Source organism: Stegostoma tigrinum, chromosome 5 (assembly GCF_030684315.1).
Source record: "Stegostoma tigrinum isolate sSteTig4 chromosome 5, sSteTig4.hap1, whole genome shotgun sequence".
In the NCBI taxonomy this organism is placed as follows: Eukaryota; Metazoa; Chordata; class Chondrichthyes; order Orectolobiformes; family Stegostomatidae; genus Stegostoma; species Stegostoma tigrinum.
The window spans coordinates 6,075,282-6,092,482 of NC_081358.1; the positions used below are offsets into that span (position 1 = coordinate 6,075,282).

The 17,201-nt window shown below is 39.5% G+C and overlaps 1 protein-coding gene across 1 annotated transcript in view; it reads right to left on the reverse strand.

The window, feature by feature from the left end:
- itga9 (integrin, alpha 9) overlaps nt 1-17,201 on the reverse strand; it is a 389,128-nt gene that overhangs the window by 367,688 nt on the left and 4,239 nt on the right. The window contains exon 3 of the mRNA XM_048530144.2: nt 13,855-13,961. Within this exon, the coding sequence (XP_048386101.1) occupies nt 13,855-13,961 (107 nt within the window). The remainder of the gene's footprint in view (nt 1-13,854; nt 13,962-17,201) is intronic.

Sequence of the window (17,201 nt, forward strand, 5' to 3'; positions counted from 1 at the left end):
TGGCTGATCTGAACTTGTACTTCCTATCTATTTCTCATTACCCTCAACTCTCTGTAGTTTTGGTCTTTTTGTTTGCACTCAATCAGTCAACATTCATAGTCTCTCGATACAGATTTCCAAAGATTAACAAATTTGACAGAAGAAAGTCCTTACCATCTCTGTTTTGAATGGGTGACCCCAAAACTATTCTGAAATGATGTCAACATCTTCCTTCAACAGTAACTTTCTAACCACAAAACCACAATCTGGAAGGATACGAGGATCAGATGTATGGGAGCACCATCACCAAATGTATGTCCCCTTCAAGACATACATTATTCTGAATTCCAATGATATCACTATTTCTTCACTGTCACTGGGTCAACACACTGGATCTCCCTTCCTGAGACACTGTGGGTGTGTCTAACTCACAAGGAATGCAACAGTGCAAGAACAGAGCTCACCACCAACTTCTCAAAGGCAATTAGGGATGGACAATAAATGTTGGCACACACAACATGCAAAAAAAAATTTTTTAAAACTACCTGTGAAACTCCAGAGAATCTTAAGTCTCAATAAGACCACATCTCATTCCTCTAAATTCCACTGGATATAAGCCCAACCTGCTCAAACTTTCCTGGTAAGCCAACCACTCATCCAAGCAGAGGCTTCTCTGAACTGCGTCTGATGCACTTGCATCCTTTTAAGTAAAGAGATAAAAACTCTTCAAAGGGGTCTAGGTGTGGTCTCACCAATGTCTTGTATGGTTGCAAGAAGATTCACTGCCTTTATATTCCAAACCACTTGGAATCAGCACCAACAGTCTACTGGCCTTCCTAATTACTTATACCAGCTTAGATGCATTTTTCATGTATAAAGACACCCAGATCCCTCTGTTCTGCAGCATTCTGTAGGCTATCTGCTTAAGAAATATTGTTTTTCTTTCTTTATACCAGAGGGGATAATCTCTCATAATCTGCTATCTTTTCTTACCCATTCACAGGCCTATCTATAACACTCTAGACCTTGAGACTGAACCAGGAATGTAGTATCTGAGTCACTATCAATATTTACCATTGTTGATATGGATAAAAGTGGGCTTGTAATGCAAATTGTTTATTCCATAACTCCTACCAGGCAACTACCTAAGGGGTGAATATTTACTTTAACTACTCTCTTCCTGCTGCTCCATTTGTAGAAATTCTGTTTTGATATTTCTTGCTTGTTTGATGTTAATCTGTTTTCTCTCTCTATTTTTTTGTTTAGGAATCCACTGTTGACTTATAAAACCTAAACAATCTCCTGGCCAACTGCTAACCTTCACAATAATGTATGCCTTTCCTTTCAATTTGATACCTAAACATACAGAGTTTAGCATTGAATTGTTTATCCTTCTCACAGAGTCTTCCTTTCTCAATGGAATACAATATTGTCAGTTACTCAAGCTTTATGTCTAAATTAATGGCTGATAAATCAAATGACATGTTCCTTTGGCTGTTCATGATAAATAACGTACATACTAAACTCAAACAGTGTTTACTTTCAAAACCAAGAACAAAAAATCAATGGTTAGAAGTGATCCTGAGATTAGGCAGCTCAAATTGAACAACACTGAGTACACTAATGGCTAAATTAACAACAATTTTGAGGTCTTTAGTTGAGTTCATATAGTGGTTCATTTTCCCTTACTGGAAGTCAGATACATACATACTCATGCAGCAAATTGCTCTCTGCAAGCCCAAAGAACATGCTCAAGCCTTGCAAATTTACTAATTACCCTGAAGCATGGGATGTTTATAGGTACCCATTGCTTTCTCCATAGCAACAACTCAGCCCGAGTCAAGTTTCTAACCAAACAGCACCTTTTTCTCCTGTAATACGGGGGTGACGCGGTGGCTCAGTGGTTAGCACTGCAGCCTCAAAGTACCAGGGACCCGGGTTCGATTTCCGTCTCAGGCGACTGTCTGTGTGGAGTTTGCACATTCTCCCCGTGTCTGCGTGGGTTTCTTCCGGGTGCTCCGGTTTCCTCCCACAGTCCAAAGATGTGCATGTTAGGGGGATTGGCCATGCTAAATTGCCCATAGTGTTCAAGGGTGTGTGGGTTATAGGGGGATGGGTCTGGGTGGGATGCTTCAAGGGGCAGTGTGGACGTGTTGGGCCAAAGGGCCTGTTTCCACAGAGTAGGGAATCTAATATGGTGATCAGTTGAAATTTGGCATTCTGGTGATTGTTCTGAGGAGTGCAAGATAAAATACTTCAGCAACATGTCTTCTTTTTCAATAATATTCAAATTTTATAATACAACATAACTGTAAAAATACGTAAATATATTAACTGATGCTTATAACTACAAGTAAGCTGAGCTTTTGTGGTATCTGAGTGAAATATAACCCATAAAAAATAATGCTGTGATTCAGTGAAAGGATGTGTAATTTTAAAGCTATCAAAATTCTTTCCCCCAAAAGTACATTTCCACCTGTTCACAGTTGAGCAAGTCAATGAGCTTCTGCAGAAGATTTAATCAACTTAGAGCATCCTGTTGATCTTCCGCACATTTACAAACACTTTGCAAATGTTACTCCTGCACTAAATTAATGGGTGGCCTGAGTAAAACAACACAAGCATTAAAGGATCAATTCACTGGTGAAAGCTGTGCACAGGAGACCCACTCCCAGAACCTGACTTCTGTCTTCAGATCCCCACGTGTCCTTTTACAAGGCTGTATGTAGAAGGTCGCTGAGAAATGTGAGCTTAATCTTTCTTCTTACTTCCCTAGTTCACTGCCATTTCTTTTGAAGCCCAGGTACTGGTAACCTTCACTACAGATTACTGGGCTGTCATCAGTCAAGAGCTGCAATGTTCCGGTCATAATTTAAATAAGCCATACATTGCACACAATAGGTAGCAGCGATATACAATATGCCAGGTCACCTTGTTTAGCTTGGAAACATCAAAAGAGCAATTAGGGCCACAATTCTGGCTATGTTTTCCCATTGTGAAATTTCCATTCAACTAGCACGCAACAGTTTTAAGTTGCTACCAGTTCAATTGACTTTCATTTGTACACAAGCCATTTATTAATTTTTTAAAGATATATCATTTCAAGAATTTCGATGAAGGTATCGATGGAAGCAATCAATAGGTTTTCAGTTACAGTACACCATGATTGTGTCTTTTAAATATTCTAAACACTCCTTTTGACTGGAAGTCAAATTCCATGTCAAAGGAGGTCCCTCAAGCCCACAGACCAACATGGACCTAAAAGCAGACTTTCGGGCTCCCTAACTACATGATCGGGTTAAGGATTCCCAGGGCCTTGCACATCCAAACGCTTTCACTCTAGGGTTGTTAGCTTGGAGGCATTATCACATGGCCCCTTGCCTCCAAGTGATCCACCCTGTCAAATGGGCTTGCTTCGCTTGCCTTATCTTCAATATCTTTCCAGCTAATAAGCAACGAATCAGCCCATTTTTGCTGATGTCTCTTGAATATTCACATCAGTGTCCAGCAAATGAATCCTTAAATCTTGGGGATGCAAGGGCAGTTTTGGAACGTGTGTACTCCAACGACCTCCTTTCTACTGTACGCCAACACCAAAACCACTCAATCCATCAAAACAAAGATAAATTACAAATGGCTATTTGGATAAATAACAAATACGAGAGCTTTGTCTTTTTGTTTCTCACAGTACTTTTAAATACTGGGTTACATTTAGTCCAACGCTAGATGCACTTCATTCTTCACACAGAGAGTGATGGGCGTGTGGAATGCACTGAGGGCAGTGGCAGTGGAGTCAGATCCTTTAGAGACTCTTAAGTGACTCTTGGATAGGCACATAGAGGATAGTAAAATGGAGGGTCTGCGGGGCAGACTGATCTTTGTTGGATCATAGGTTGGCACAACATCATGGGCCAAAGGGCCTGTATTGTGCTGTACTGTTCTAGGTTCTATGTTCTTCTATTACTGCATTAGTTGGTTCTGGACGCAGAGCTCACAGGCCTGTGTGTTCATCTGCAACTGCCTGGTCAGAAGCATATTTTTAGTTTACATTTTTTTCCATGACAGTTGTTCAGCTGCCACCTGTTTCTCGGTCAACAGAAAACAGTAAGCCACATGGTCACACTATCATTCTGGGTCTGACCAAAATGTAATTCGAAGAATTTAAAGTATACTGCTAAGACTCAAGTATTGCATGGAATTTAACGAACAGTTAATCTTATACCTCTCAGGATAGAATGGACCAAGCTAAAATTGGAGATAGAGAGCTTTATGAGCCTGCGTTCCACACAAGCAACAGAAATGGTTGATACTCAGGGAACAGCCCAGATCGTTTTCAGTGAAGAAAACCAAATGCAGTGGCACTGTGCTGTTTTGTGATGCTGTGATATTTCCACAAATCAAACGTGACTGCAAGGAAAATTATACAACTTAATTCTGCAAATATAGAAAAACCCAAAAAAAGGGGATTTCTAACTGTATCACAGGAATGCTGATATCTCTTTATTGAAGAGGATCAAAAGATAGACTTGTGAAAGCAACTAAAATGGTAACACATAGAGTTTATAACAAATAGACAATTTATTTTGAATGACGTTTGAAGTCAGTCCCAATTTTACTGGGGAGCCAGAGCACAATGCATGCACATCCTAAACCTGGTAGTGAATAGGGGACACGAAGATCTCACTGCAGCACATATGACCAACTGACCTGAACATTCAACAGGCAGATTGGTATTTAGAGAGCAGAACCTCAGGCCCAGTGAGGCAACTAGTTACTAATGGGGCAGTAAGTCCCCCAGGCCAAAAAAGGCTCATTAGGGAGATGATGGCCTAGTCGTATTATCACTGGACTGTTAATCCAGAGACCAAGGTAACGTTTTGGGGAGCTAGGTTCAAATACCGCCATGGCAGATGTCAGAATTTGAATTCAATAAATATCTGGAATTAAGAATCTAACGATGACAGTGAATCCATTGTCGATTGTTGGAAAAACCCATCTGATTCACTAATATCCTTTAGAGAAGGAAACTGCCATCCTCACCTGGTCTGGTCTACATGTGACTCCAGACCCACAGCAATGTGGGTGACATTTAACAGCATTCTGGGCAATTAGGGATGGGCAATAAATGCTGCCTGGCCAGCAACACCCTCATCCCATGAATGAATAAAGAAAGCAAAAGGTTCAGTCTAGAGCCTGGAGTAGCATTCCTCACATACCATGTTAAAATATAAAGCTTCTCTTCCTGTTCAGTTTCTTTCTACCTACAATCCCCCTTCACACAGGTCTGATACAACAGGAAAACCCTTTCCCATTCAATGTTTGGATAAATACTACAATTATTTGCCAATTACACGATATGGACTCATGAGTGTATATTGAAAAAGTCTCAGCTGATGTCTTGTGTGCATCCTGCTAATCTGCTCAAAAGAACCAGCTAACTTCAGGATATGGCAGGAGGCTAAAGCATGAGAAGAGTTCAACATACCTATCCTAAAGTGACCACTTCTCTCACTTTCACCGCCCCTTCCTACCACCATTGCTTTCTGTCAGGTGAAAGGAGTCAAACTGGAGAGTTTATATGAAGCTTATAAACCGAGTTTGTACTAAACAAATACATGAAGATGATGGTAACTCATTAGTTTAAAAGCAGAGCTATTAACCAAAAGAGTTACAGATGCTGTAAATCAGGAACAAAAACAGAAGTTGCTGGAAAAACTCAGCAGATCTGGCAGCATCTGTGAACAGTATCTCAATATATCAAAAACAGGGTTCATCAAACAAAGTGAGCTCATAGGCATGGGTGCTTCTGGTTGGTATCGCACTAGTTCTTTTTTAAACACCTTCAATCTAATATTTCCCTGATTTGAGAACCCTACTGGAGTTGAAACTGGTCATAACATAATGATCAAGGGACAATGCCTTCGAGAAAGTGATGGGTTTTTTTATGATTGTTGTTCATAGATAAATCAGATGATGAAACTCCTGATGTGTAAACATGGAACTGATGAGGATTATCTTGCTCTCCAAATTATAAATCATTTGTTGAACCATATTTCAATAAATTGCATGATATGAATAAAAGCTAGCATCACATTTTCATGCTTTGAGGCCTGCTAGTGAGTTTATACAAATGCACATGTATCTATAATGTATCAAAAGTGTTCAATTACATGTTTTTGTTATTAACTTTTATTACTACATGTAGGATCATAGTGTGTGAAGATGTAAACATTGTCTAACGGCAGAGGACATCATAAGAAAAGGGGTTCAGAAACATAGAAACAGGAGTAGGCCACTCAATCCCTCCAGCTTGCAGTGCTATTCGAATTAGTCATGCTTGATTCATATCTTAATTCCATTTACCCACTTTGATGCCATAACCCTAAATAGCCTCACCTCATACAAAATTCTCCACTTTGCTTTTAAAATTTCTGTTAATCTTGCCTTCATAACTTTTCGCTAGAGACACTTCAAACTATCCACCATCTACCGTGTAAGTACTTCCTTGAAAGCACTCTGAAAGGACTCACTCAAATTTTAATGTTATACCTCCCTGTTCTGAACTACACAAAGAAAATCCAATTCTCTCTAACTTAGCAATTTCTCTAAATTATCTTTCAATTTGCTACAATCAATGAAATAAAATCTAGTCTCTGCAGCACATATTTTCCCTCTGTTTATGTTGAAACCACACTTAAGGCTAATATGAACTGCCTGAGGTGAGATGTCCAAAGATACACACAAGATCAGAGCTGGGATGAACCAGAAGTGCATACAACTATTAGACACCTTTAATTCACTTTGTAATCCAGGCGTCTTGAAATAAAGGCCAATATTCTACTAGCCTTTATTGCTATTTTTGAACCTGACCACTATGTTTTAATAATGAATAAGAAAGAATAAGATACACAGCTTCATACTAAATGGAGAAATGTATTAGAAACTATAAAAGTAGGAAAAAGAAGGAATAACTTTAGAACAGAGATCAAAATACATCTAAGCATTCTAATCATCCTCACCCCCAATTACCCTTCAACTGTGATGAATGCCATGAAAGAAGAACCAAGAGTAGGATTAGCTCATTTGCATTTGAAAGCATTCAACAACACACACTTTTGAACTTGAGTGACTGAACAAATATCCAGTGTTCTGGGTGCCAGATGTATTCATATGCGAGGTCACCTTCTAGTTCAGACTAATGGAAACTATTTGAAAGTGTGTACAAAATCATAAAACCTTACAGGAGCAGGTCAGTCATTGGGAATTCTGCAGAAAGTAGCTCTCACTTTCCTCATAGCCTGTTCACGATCTACAAGGCATGAATCCGACTGGAATGTGCGTCTGCATAGGAAGTCTGCAGAAAGATGCAGTGGTTTTTGTCAAGGTTCGTACCAAGCAACTCCATGATGCAGGACACTGTGCTCTATGGTAGGTGCCCCAGGACACACACTAAGTCAAACAACTGTGCCTGGAAGACCATCAACTCAGTGGAAGACACTCTTTGGTCTGCCCAAAATTTCTTGGTCTTCTAAAGCAAGGAGCTGAGCTCAACCAGGTATTGCAAACTGGCATATTCCAAGGTCCAGGACCACGTGTTGCACTACAGCTTGGGGCAGCTGATGACAAAGTACAGTGGGAAAAGACCACCATGTAAGGTCTTTCTGCCAAAGTTAAATTGGGACCTATTCAGTTATCAGGCCTTCCTGTTGCCATACAGATGTAAATATAATCTTCTACCAGGTGAGAGCTGCCTTTTTTTTGCTGGATAGAGTCAAACTCCAATGCTTGCTTCTTCGTATGTTACTGTAGAGTAACTATATTCTTAAGAATGTATTTGTATACATAGAAAGTATATTTTTCAAATTTTAAAAAATCAGTGAGGAAAACTCTCCAGTTGCCTAGCTGGTAGCAGCTCCAACAACACTCAAGAAGCTCGGCACCATTCAGTACCAAACATCCTGCTTGACGGCACCATATCCCCAAACATTCACTACCTTCACTGCTGATGAACAGCAGAAGCAGTGCGCACCATCTAAATGATGCACCACAGAAATTCACCAAGACTCCTTAGACAGCACCTTCCAAAATCATAACCTCTATCTCTGAGTAGAAAAAGTGCATCAGGTGCATGGGAACACCACCAAATGCATTAGAGAGAAGAAGGTTGAGAGGTGACCTAACTGAAACATTTAAAATAATCAGAGGGTTAGATAGGGTGGATAGGGAGAGCCTTTTTCCTAGGGTGGTGACGGCGAGCATGAAGGGGCATAGCTTTAAATTGAGGGGTGAAAGATATCGGACAGATGTCAGAGGTAGTTTCTTTACTCAGAGAGTAGTAAGGGAATGGAACGCTTTGCCTGCAACGGTAGTAGATTCGCCAACTTTAGGTACATTTAAGTCGTCATTGGACAAGCATATGGACGTACGTGGAATAGTGTAGGTTAGATGGGCTTGAGATCGGTATGATGGGTCAGCACAACATCGAGGGCTGAAGGGCCTGTACTGTGCTGTAATGTTCTATGTTCTATGCATGGTCTCTCCAAGTCATACAACATCCTGTTGTAAAACCATGCCACTTGGTCAAAACCCTGGGTCGTCCTGATAGCTTTGTGGGTGTCCCTACTCCTGTAGGAGAGCAGCAGGTCAAGCAGGATATTATTAAGCTGAAGACAGATCAGAATAGATTTACCAGGATGTTGCTGGGGATGGAGTTTGAGTTATTAAGAAAGGATGGACAGGCTGGGATGTTTTCAATGGAACATAGAAAGTTGAGAGGTAACATTTCAGAGGCTTATAAAATCATGTGAGGTACAGATAAGGTTAATGGGAGAAGTCTTTTCCCTAAGATGGGGATTTCGAGACTATGGATATACTTTTTAAAGTGAAAGGAGAGAGATTAAAAAAAGACGTGAGGGGCAAATATGTTACACAGAGAGTGGTTTGTGTGTGGAATGAGCTTCCTGAGGAAGTGCTGGATGGAGGCACAGTTACAATGTTTAAAAGACATTTAGATACGTACATGATTGGAAAGGTTTGGAGGGATTTGGGCCAGGAGCAGGCTGGTGGGACTGGTTTAGTTTGGGATTATGTTTAGCATGGACTGGTTGGACCAGAGGGTCTGTTTCCATGCTGCATGACTCTATGGCCACCACCTTATCCAGGGCAATAAAGGGATGAGCTATTAATGCTGGTCTAGCCTGTCACACCCACGTCCCATGAATGAATTTTTGTGCCCTGGACAGTGTTGAGTTTCTTGTGTGATGCTGGAGAAATACTTATCCAGACCAGAGGACAGAATTCTATCACAGTCCTGATTTGTGTCTTATGGGTGATGGCCAGAATTGGGGAAACAGTTACTTGCCACTGAGTTCTAACTTCTGACCTGTTCTTGTCACTGCAGTATTTAAAATCACTCCAGTCAATTTTCTAGGCAAAAGTCCTGGGTATTGATAGTGGGCAATTCAATGAGGTAATGCCATTTAAAGTCAAGGAGTGATGGTTAGATTCTCTCTTATTGGAGATGGGCATCACCCTTGGCACTTGTGTGATGCAAATGCTACTAAAATTTCTCAACAAAAAGCTGGACGTTGTTTTAGATGTTTACCACATTGTGCACAGTCTTTTTCTAATTCTTCTTTTACTAATATGTTTCACAGGTCGCAGGTGAATTAGGGAAAGTGCACTAACAAGTTTCTGTTACCACTACTGTCAATTACAAGAAATTAATTACTTGTTTACAAGGGGTCCGTTCAGAAAACAAGCGGAATGAAGGGCCTCCATTGGCGTGATAGCGATTGCCTGCAATCAATTTCATATAAACTATCCAAGAAACATGAAAGTAGGCCAGGTATTTCCTTCTCTCTCTCTGTCACACACACACACACATATACATAAGGTGGTTGATGACATAATCAATAAAGTGCATCACACTACTGAGCCTGGCACAGGAGGCTCGAAGTAACATAAAAGTAATTTCAGGATATTTAAAGAATTCATTCCACATGGGTTCACTTCTACATGGCAGCACAGAGATCAATGCAGTTTGGAGAATTAGACCCAAAACATTTGACGTGACATCAATCAGGGGCTGAGCTGCATTATTAGTGGAATTGCATTATCATGTCTGCATGTCCAGTGATGCCTGGGACTCTGTAGATTGCCTCAAAGGAAATTTGTTCTTCTCATCTTTCGGTACTTTCATAGAATCAGACAGGTTTGGGAATGCTTTGAAAAACACACTTTGTTTTACAGTTTGTGAACTTTGGGGGAAACTTGCTGAGGAGGTTGGGATATTCTGACTGCTAAGTGTTACCTAGTTTCATGACATCAAATGTCATTAATAGTTGTTGTGATAAAAGTTAGATATGTATTTAGTGCAGTGGCTGATTAAAGTCCACTATTCTCCAAAGGTATGTTATGGTTACATTGATCAGTAATGGGTAGGCGTTGAAATTCATTTCAACATTATACTAATACACATTCGGAACTGAAGTCCATACCACTTGGGAACCTTAATATCCTGTTATGATGTAATTTTAGAGTGCATAATCCTTTAAATTTGAAACAAATGATATTCAAGCTTTTTCTTGGATTAAAAACAATTGACTCTAGATTATTTCAATTGGCAGGACATCTGATGAAACTGAGAAAAGGAAGGATCATCATTTTGCAGTTACAAAATGTTAGATTGGCTGAAGATGTAATAGTTTATTCTGCACAGTTGGGCCTTTATAGATGCTTCACTGATTTGCAAAGGCTACAGAACCACATATTTCAGGAGGGAGCTGGGCTCACAGATAGAATAATTGTTTTGAGAGGCAATTAAAGGACTTCTTCAAGTGTAACATTAATGCACTCAAGGCTTTGGGGATAGTGTAGTGGCATGGAGAGAGAATTGGCTGGCAGAAAGGAAACAATGAGTCGACATAAATAGATACTTTTCTGAGTAGCAGCCACTGATTAGACATGTACACAGGGATCAGTATTTGCACCCCAGCTACTCACAATATAGATTATCAATTTATATGAAGGACTAAATGTAATATCTCCATGTTTACAGATGTCACAAAGCTTGGCGGGAGTAGGATGATGGTTTTCTTCAGTGTGATTTCAGTAAGTTGAGTAAGTGGGCAAATGCATGGCAGATGAATCATTATGCGGGTAAATGTGAAGTTATTCACTTTGGTATCAAAAAGAAAAACAGAAAGGCAGACTATCTGAATGGCAATAGATTGGTAAAGGGGAGGTGCAAACAGACCTGAGTGTTCAATTATAGCAGTCGTTGAAAACAAGCCAACAAGTGCAGCAGGCAGTGAAAAAAAGCAAATGGAATGTTAGCCTTCACAGCAAAAAGATTCAAGTACAGGAGCAGGGATGTCTTACAGCAATTGTACATGTCACTGATGAAACGATACCCCGAAACGTCAGCCTTCCTGCTCCTCTGATGCTGCTTGGCCTGGAGATTATTATCTCTGGAGAATTGTGTGTAGTTTTGTTCTCTACACCTGAGGAAGGATGTCCTGGCTATGGTGGGAGTATAACAGGTTTACCAGACAACTTCTGGGGAGGGCAGGATTGACCAATGAAGATAGAATGGAGTGGGTAGGACTACATTCACTGGAGTTGAGAAGAATGATGGGGCATCTCACAGAATCATGTAAAATTCTAACAGGACTAGACAGGTCAAATGCAAGAGGGATGTTCCGGATGACTGAGGGCTCCAAAACGAGGTGTCAAAGTTTGAACATATCAGCTATTTAAGACAGCACTGAGGAGAAATTTCTTCATCCATACAGCAGTAAGCCTGTGGAACTCTCTACCACAGGTTGAGGGCAAAACATTTAATCTTTTCAAGAAAGAGTTACATATAATTCTTAGGGCTAAAGAGATCAAAGGGGAGAAAGCAGGAACAGGATACTGAGTTGGATGATCAACCATGATCATACTGAATAGCAGAACATCCTCCATGAGCTGAATGGCCAACTCCAGTTCCTTTATTCTTAGATTCTATGTTTCTAAACCTAGCCACTTTTACTGTAATTACGGAATAGAAGTTTGTTTATTTTTATAACAGCATGACAACTTGAGACAATTTACAATTTTTTGTTGATTGGGCTTTCTTTTCTACTATGATGGGCTGCATTACTCATTAAGAGCTCAACTGAATTGTGCTGGATGTATATTTTTAATATTCATTTCAAAAGGATTCGAATTGCTATTACCTAGATTCTGCACTGGTGACTACATTTCTGAAGTCCTTTGTTGACCATAAGCTGCTTTGGGACAAAGAGTTTCAAAATAGCACTACACTACACAAGTTGTTTCTTTCTTGTCGGACCCCAGATAATTTTACACATTGCTCCTGTTCAGACTCAGCTGGTACATATAATTTTAAGACAACTGCAATTCAGCCAGGAAACCCCATGAATATTAAAATTTAGAGCTACTTATGACTTGTCGTATCATGAAGCATAGTTTAATCCTGGAAATGTAACATGTAGCAAGTCAAAGAATCCTCAATTAAAGATTTAAATACAAACCAAAGACAAAAGCAAAATAATACAGATCTTGGATATCTGAAATAAGAGAAAAAATAGCTGTAAATGCTCAACAGGTCAGGCAGCATCTGATATCAGAAACAGAGTTGATGTTTCAGGTCGGTGACCTTCCCACAGCACTCAGAAGGCCTTTGGTCCTGATACATGAACTCTGTTTCTTTCCATGGATGCTACCTTAAACACAAATCACTTTGCAGAAGATGAGACTTGGTTTTCAGGGAGCTATTAAAAATGAAGACCTGCATGTATCAAACGACCATCTCTCAAATGCTCAGTCCCTACAGAGAGCAACTATCTCATTGAACTGGGAAGCTGTGTTGCAAAGTGAATAGTCTATTAATTTTTTGTATTAGTGTTGAGGTATGCAGATAAATACTGAGGAGTGCGCTACACAATGAATGCCAAACTGAACCCAAAACATTAACTCTTTCTTCTCTCCACAGATGATGCCAAACCAGCTGAGTTTCTCGAGCAATTTCTGCTTTTGCAGCAATCAGCCTGCCCCCAGTTTTTTCCTTCCCTTATACTGACCATTTGTTAGTTTGTTCTGTTGGAATTTTATTTGTCTGGAACTTTGGAATCATTTCTAACATTGCTGTCTTATCCATGAATAATTACGAAATCAAGTATTCGCACAGGCTGTTCTTTTACTTGGCTGTACCATTTTGGAGCCTTCATCCTATTACACAGAGTAATGTCTCATCAACTCCATTCCAAATACCTTGAAATACTAATAACAAAAAGTAAGATTACACAACACATCCATTAACTCACCAGCCTCAATCGATCCTCTCAAGCTTACTTAGCCTGACTCATTACGTACTATGCACCCTGGTGAGGGAAAGTGTCCTCACATTTTCAGCTGCCTTAATTTGCATATATCGCTAAAGAGGAGTTTCTTAAAGGGATCAGAGGCCTTGTCAGCTGGCTGACCAATCCTCAAGCACCCTGCTATTGTTTGTAACTTTTGTGATATTTGTTCCCTGTTTTTCTCCAGTTGTCAAGTCTCAGCTGCATTCAAAAGTCTAGGCATCATGTACTTCTTACCACTGGCCTGAGTGAATCGCTAGGAAGCTCAGTTACCAACTGGGCAGGTCTTCACAAACTGATCAGACCAATTTCCTCACAGGAGGAATTTATAGCCTCTGCATGGCTACTCAACATTTCATAAAGTTAGATTCATGTTTGTGCAGATTAGGACACTATTTGATGAAATGACTCCTCCAATGGAAAAAGAGCAACAAAGAAGTCATAATGGAATTTAGTACATCAGATAAGTCTATAAAGGCAGGGTTTTGCTAAGAGGTCATCATCTTACCAGGATGCTACCATTGCCTTCAGTCTGTCGAGACAGGCTAACACCCATCCACTCGTTGTCCCTGTTTTCTCTGCAAGTTTTACCACAAGTCTTTCCCCGTTGATTACCTAAGAAATTCAAGAACAGTTGTTACACCCTATGTTAGTCCTAACAATGATAAATTACTGACAATCAAAACATGGCGAAACAAACAAATGACATTTGGAAAAATGTGCCAGATCCATCAAAACTTATCAACCTTAAAACAGAATATCCCATTCATCTCATAGAGATTGAACATTCCTAATGTCACAACAACAATATGAACATTACCCATTCTTAACACAATGATCTTAGCGAGTGGACTAAAATTTACCCCACTAATTGAAAATTGTGTTTGTTCAAAAAAGATCTGGGTTTGCAATCACTTGAACTGAACAATTTTAATAATACAGCAAAATGGAAATTTAGTGGAAAATAGAAAACAAACGATCAGATAATTCACACAAGTTAACTAAAACCATAAACATCACAACAACAAAATCAACATTGGGTCTTTTTCTAATCTCTGGCCCACTGAAAGAAGCTTGGGATAAATTCTCAAATGGCTTATGGTAATGGAAGGACTGAGGAAAGGATAAAACCAAAACAAATTCAAAAAGCTCTTCTCTGAGGATTAGGGCAAAAGCAAAGGAATCAAATATTCAGAAGTACTGGCTACTTTTATTGTGAAATGTCACAAAGCTATATTATGTGAAATAATGGATTGATGTAAAATTAGGCTCTTACAATATAAAAGGGAGCTTCGTTAACCAAATATGCTCATACCTGCTCTTTGAGGTTGCTATCCAATGACTACCATACGTCTGCTCTTTTTCCATAGTTCTGCAAATGTTTTCTTTACAAATGTACATCCTTCTCCCCATCAGCTGGGAGGTCAGGTGTAGTTAGATCAGCACCCTTAAAGGAGCCAACAGCACCAGCATTAAGGCCATGACCATCCACAAACAACTCAGATGGACCAATCATGTACTTAGGATGCCCGAGGCCCAATTACCAATGTCAAACTTCTATGTCCAGCTCAAGGAAGACACTCGAACGAGAGGAGGACAAAGTAAGCACTTCAAAGGCTACCTTGAAGAAATGCAACAGTAGATATCAATGAGTGCAAGATCCCCATTCAGAAGAAATTGATTTGGAGGAAACTACTGTATGGAGGGACACATTATTTGAGAACACCAGTCAGCTAGAGGAAGTACAGAAAAGAACCAGAGAAAGGAATGCTAATGATCAAAACCAAGGACCTATTCCATCTCCCAGACACACTTGCCAGACGTGCAGTCGGAGATGCAGCTCTAGAATCATGTTTATGAGCCATGCAAAGACTCTCAGAAGCTATATTCTACAAAATGGAATTTCCTAAGTGGAGAGACATATTTATTCACAAGTGACTGCCAACAACAATACCCAGTTCACTTTTGAAAATTATTGAATTTTCTTTCAATCCAGATTTTGACAACTCACTGTAAAAAGTAATTTTTCAAGCTTTGGTTCTTTATCAAATTATCTTAAGTCTGATTTTCAACCATCTTGCAAGTGGAAACCACTTCTTCATATCTAATCAATCAAACCATTCATGGTTTTGAACACCAGAATAAAATGACTCCTTAGCCTCCCCTGCTCTGATGAGAGCAAATCACAGGTTCCCTAGTCTCTCCACACATCTGACATCCCTCAAACTTAATCCCATTCTAGTAAATCTGCTTTGCATTTTTCCAAAGTCTCGGCATTCTTTTTGCAGTAGTGTATAGAATTACACATAATAATCCAGCTTAGGCCCAACAAGCAATTATTGCAGGTTTACTTACTTGTGTATCTTTTGCTTTAATTATAACAGATCAATCAATTTGTCCTGCCATCTTCAAAGACTTACGAATGATATCTGCATTTTATATTTATATATTACCTTTGTATTTTTAATATTTATATATTTTATATTTATATGTTTTATATTTAAATATTGTAATACTTATATATTACAACATCATTGATATATCCTTAAGCACTTCAGAGCCACTTATTTTATAAATGTAGATATGTAGACAAGAACAGCTGACAATTTATACACAGAATGGAATTGCTAATCTTCTAAGATCACCCTGAAGTCACCAGGAGTTAAAGATCAACAGCAGGGTGTGTCTACACACTCTGACTGCAGCAACTCAAGACAGCTCACATTACTTTCTCAAGGGCAACTAGAAATGAGCACTAAATGCTGGCCAGCCAGCAATACCCACGTTCCATGATTGAATCTTTAGAAAATTCTAGTCCTCCAGAATTGAAGGCAACCATTAATCTTACTGATTATTTGCTGTATCTGTTCATGGTATTTAATGATCTACCAAACTGGATCTCCTCCATGAATCTCTTTGGAACTGCATCGCTTCTAACTTATCACTCTTTCAAAAATTTATAGCTCCAATGTTTACTGATGCATTCACTCCAGTTTTTCCCATTAACATATCATTTGATCAACATAGATTAAAATTCTGCCCATACAGATAATTGTGTCATCAGCAATTTAGGATCTTTGGCTTTCTACCTCATTATCTTTCTTGTAAATACATTCACTGCATAGTTGAGGCCCCACTGCAGATCCTCACAGAACACCAAATATGTTGCCAAACAGAGAGTTTCTGCTCACTGTCCCTACTGTCTGGTTTCAGCTGTTCAGCTTACTTTTCAACTAGGTCAGCAATTGCATTCAATTCCATGAGCTTCAACTTTACCTAACAGTCTCAAGAATGACTTTCCATCAGACTTCTGGAACCCCATACGTACTAAAATCTGGTTACATTCATCTGCCCTCTACTTTAGGCAACTCTTCAAAGGGTGACTATCAATTGAGTAAAGAAAAACAAAGCTGTACTCCAATATTTTGCCTCATATCCCACTGACTGATTCTGATCTAAAGTGTAGGCACAGTAAAAATTAGCAGGACCATCAGGAGTTCCAAAATCCACAGATCAATGGCAAATATCATCTTGGGAATGGTGCTGCTGAAACCATAGGAGTTGCATTATGCAACAGTGTTAGGAGGAATGAAGAATTCTAGATGAACGTTGGTGTGTATAGATCTTGAATGGCAAGCCTAGTTTATTCACTCGATATGTACACATGTTATTCTGCCTCTCTTCCTCATCTGCATATTCTTGATTCCTGGCTGGCCACCAGCCTTTCCAGAAGCAAGCAAGGTTAGTATTAGTCAGTCTCAACTCCTTAGTTAGGCCCCATATCCATCCATTATCTCCAACCCCCATGGGGGCGATCAAGTCTCAGAGACTAGAAATTCTCTCTTTCACTCCATT